This window comes from Tetrao urogallus, assembly GCF_951394365.1.
Source record: "Tetrao urogallus genome assembly, chromosome: 6".
Classification (NCBI taxonomy): Eukaryota; Metazoa; Chordata; class Aves; order Galliformes; family Phasianidae; genus Tetrao; species Tetrao urogallus.
The window spans coordinates 51,845,625-51,848,878 of record NC_136819.1 but is presented as its reverse complement, the minus strand read 5'-3'; the positions used below and the strand labels follow the sequence as shown (position 1 = coordinate 51,848,878).

The 3,254-nt window shown below is 51.6% G+C and overlaps 1 protein-coding gene across 1 annotated transcript; it reads right to left on the bottom strand.

Moving 5' to 3' along the window:
* Positions 1-1,089: 1,089 nt before the first annotated feature.
* Positions 1,090-2,723, bottom strand: SIVA1 (SIVA1 apoptosis inducing factor; the record flags this gene model as incomplete). Its single annotated transcript, XM_079537646.1, has 4 exons — positions 1,090-1,147; positions 1,641-1,797; positions 2,306-2,497; positions 2,606-2,723. 4 exons carry the CDS (start codon positions 2,721-2,723, stop codon positions 1,090-1,092), a joined length of 525 nt encoding a protein of 174 aa, XP_079393772.1.
* Between the last annotated feature and the right edge of the window lie 531 nt (positions 2,724-3,254).

The window sequence follows — 3,254 nt, the reverse complement described above, 5'->3', positions numbered from 1 at the left end:
AGTGGAGGGAAACAGGTAAGACAAGGTTATTCCATGCAAAACATACTGATTGTGGTTGAGGAGACTGGGAAGCATAAGTGGTAGACTTCGCTTTGGGAATTCAGGGCAAATATTATGGGACATAATATGGAGCTTTAGTTATAAGTCTTTTCTCTCCTACAGCTGTTGCAAAAATAGTAAACAAGAACTATTTTGAGGGGACTCCCAGTAGTGCTTAATGACAGACACACCCCTATAGCATAAACTGAACCAAGCAAGCTGGTCTCTGCTATGACAGCACAGGAAGATGAGGAATGGCAGTTTGTGGAGATGTGACCTTGAGTGCTGAGCACTTTTCAGACCGCTTTCAGCTATTTCTGGCAGCTATTCAGGACAATATTAAAGTCACAGGATAGATGATCAGCTCATGCAAATAAGCTGCTTTCTAAAAAGCAACCTTATGAGGAGGTGCAGCAAAAGCAGTCTTTGACGCTCAACTATTGTGTTTTCTTTAGTCCGTTTTTCCCCCTCAAGAAGTCCATAGTACCACTTCTCTACCAAAGAGATTATCGAAATAACAATTAAAACCACTCAAGCTAGCAGCAATAATAAGATGTGCAACAGTTTATGAAAACCTAACTAGAAATCAGCAAGTTCTCTATCTGGAAGTCCTTTCAGGCATGGCTGACTACCCTAACTAGTTCACTAAGTGTTCTGTGTTCAGAACAGACTTACACTCACTCACCTGGAAGCACAAGAGGAACACGATTTCTATTCTGATCCACAAAAAGAACGTCCTGATACGAGCAACAACAGGAGAGACACTGAATTCTGTGTGACACAAGGAATACCAGGTAAGAGCACAAAGTAGCCCACTGCAGACAAACATGTCATACCCGTGAACAAACAAGAGTTGACTCAAGACAATGCAGAAATCCTCAAAATATAAAAGTTTATTTAACTACAATATTAAAAAGTACAATATAAAGATATAAAACATAGAAATCCCATAATTAATTCACAGGCTAAAAGGATTAACTGACCAGCTGTAAGAGGGAGACTTCACGAAATTTACAGACAGCTTAGTTATAAAGGGTATTTCATCAGGTTTCAGACTTGAAATATCGAGCAGCCATTGCAGAGAACTTGCTCACCAACATCACCGTAGCTAGGAAGGAAAAAAGAAGAAAAAGAAAGAAGAACAGAAAGTCAGAGTGCATCTACTGTACTTGGAACACAAAAAAGAATGCTATTCTACTCCGTTGGGAACAGTAACCACATGACTCCCAGCACAACACTTTCTTTACATCACAGAACCCTTAATGACGATACGGAAAATTTAACATCACTCCTTGGGAGTGCATTTGCTCATCACTGGCCAGAACTGCTGTTGAAACAGCAAGAGGAATATTTGCCACCTGGAGCAATATTTGCCACCTAAAGCATTCAAATGAAAAGCTCAAGTAGGCTTTCATGAAGATCGATTAAACTACCATTTCATTTTCCACGTTTCACACAGTTTTATTGCTCCTCATTCAATATCCAAGAATTTGAGAAAATTGGATGTATGAGCTAAGACAACTGCTGAGGCTTCACAAACTACAACAGATTGTCAGGGTGCACTGGGTTACAGGAAGCCTGAGAACTCCAAAGGCACTTACTCAGTGATGGAGCACAAGGAGCAGGTAATGGCATTACAGCAGCTGCAGACCCTGCTGCAGCTCTGGCACACGAACCGGTCGCACTGCGCACACGCTTCCTTCACATCGGCAGCTCTCACACAGGAGGAGCAGGCTTTGGAAACTTCCACTGGTGGAACTGCTTAGAAAAGATGCAACTGAGAAACTAGGAAAACAGAGAGAACCAGAGAGCTCTAGGAACGGCAGGAACTCGTCATCTCTGCTTGGTATTACAGCTGAGGGCAGCGGCGCTTTGAAGCAGCTGACAGCACTGCTCGAAGCACTCACGGACTCACAGAACGGCTCAGGCTGCCTTACGTATCGCTGAGCTCCACCCCGTGCCTTGGACCGGCTGCCCCCACCAGCTCGGGCTGCCCAGGGCCCCATCCAGCCCAGCCTCCACGGACGGGGCACCACAGCTCTCAGGCGGCAGAGCAAAGCCCTCCGAGTAAAGGACTTCTACCAAACACCAAACCTAAACCTTCCCTCTTGTACTTCAAAGCCCTTCCCTCTCGCGCTGCCGCTATCAGCCCGCGGAAGCAGTCGGTCTCTCTCCAGTTTGCGCCCTTCGGGTGCCGCTCCTCCTCTCCAGGCTCCCTCTGCCCAGATCCCGCCCCGCTCCCAGCTCCCACCCTCGCTGCACTCACCCCTCTCCGCGGCGGCCGCGCACCTCAGCAGTTTCCCGTCGGGCCCGATCTGCAGCTGCGCGCTCCGGCGGCGCCCCGCGCTCTGCCCGCCCGACTCCGGCTCCGGGGAGCGGCTGGCGGCGCGGGGCGCGGCGGGACAGGCGCCCTCCATGCACGCCCGAGCGCCCCTGAACAGCAGCCGCCGGGTGCGCTCTGCCGGCGGACAGGAGAGGCGGGTTTAACGGGCGGCCGCGGCCCCTCACCCGCCCTTCCCTTCCCTTCCCTTCCCTTCCCTTCCCTTCCCTCTCCTCTCCGTCTCACCGAAGATCTCCCGGCGGTACTCCTCGCCCCGCACCCCGTTGCTCAGCTCCCTCAGCCCCACGCGGGTCTTCAGCTGCAGCGGGGCCGCCTCCCCGAAGGGGCACGAGCGCTTCGGCATCGCCTCCGCCAGCGGCGCCGGGCCCCGGCTGCGACGGCGCAGCGGCCGCGTCACCGCCGCGCGCGCCAATGGAGGAGCGGGGCGGGAAGCGCTGAGGGGCGGAGCGGGGCGGGCGGTGCTGGTGAGGGGCGTCGTTCCGTGCTGAGAGTACGGGGCTGTCTCACTAGAATCAGCAGGTTTCGTCAGGTTTTCTGCTTTCAGTGCGCGATGTTGAAGTACTACAATTAATTTCCTATTTCTGCATAAACCCGCTATACACGTCTACTTATCGCGCTATACGTCGCATTCAGTTCCACGTATTCAACCCTCCACCTGTACACACACAAGGTTTCTGGACCAAAGCACAACCAGGAGGGGTTCCTCCCTCGATGAACACCAAAGCCAGGCTCCATTGCAACTCAAGCGCTGCTAGGCTGCACATCTGCTCACGCTGATTCTGTACAGACTAACATGGATTGTTTTCCACAGAGCTGATCAGCCCAGGCTTGTGGAAAGCTGGAAGCTGCAGCTGTAACACGCAGCAATTCAAAG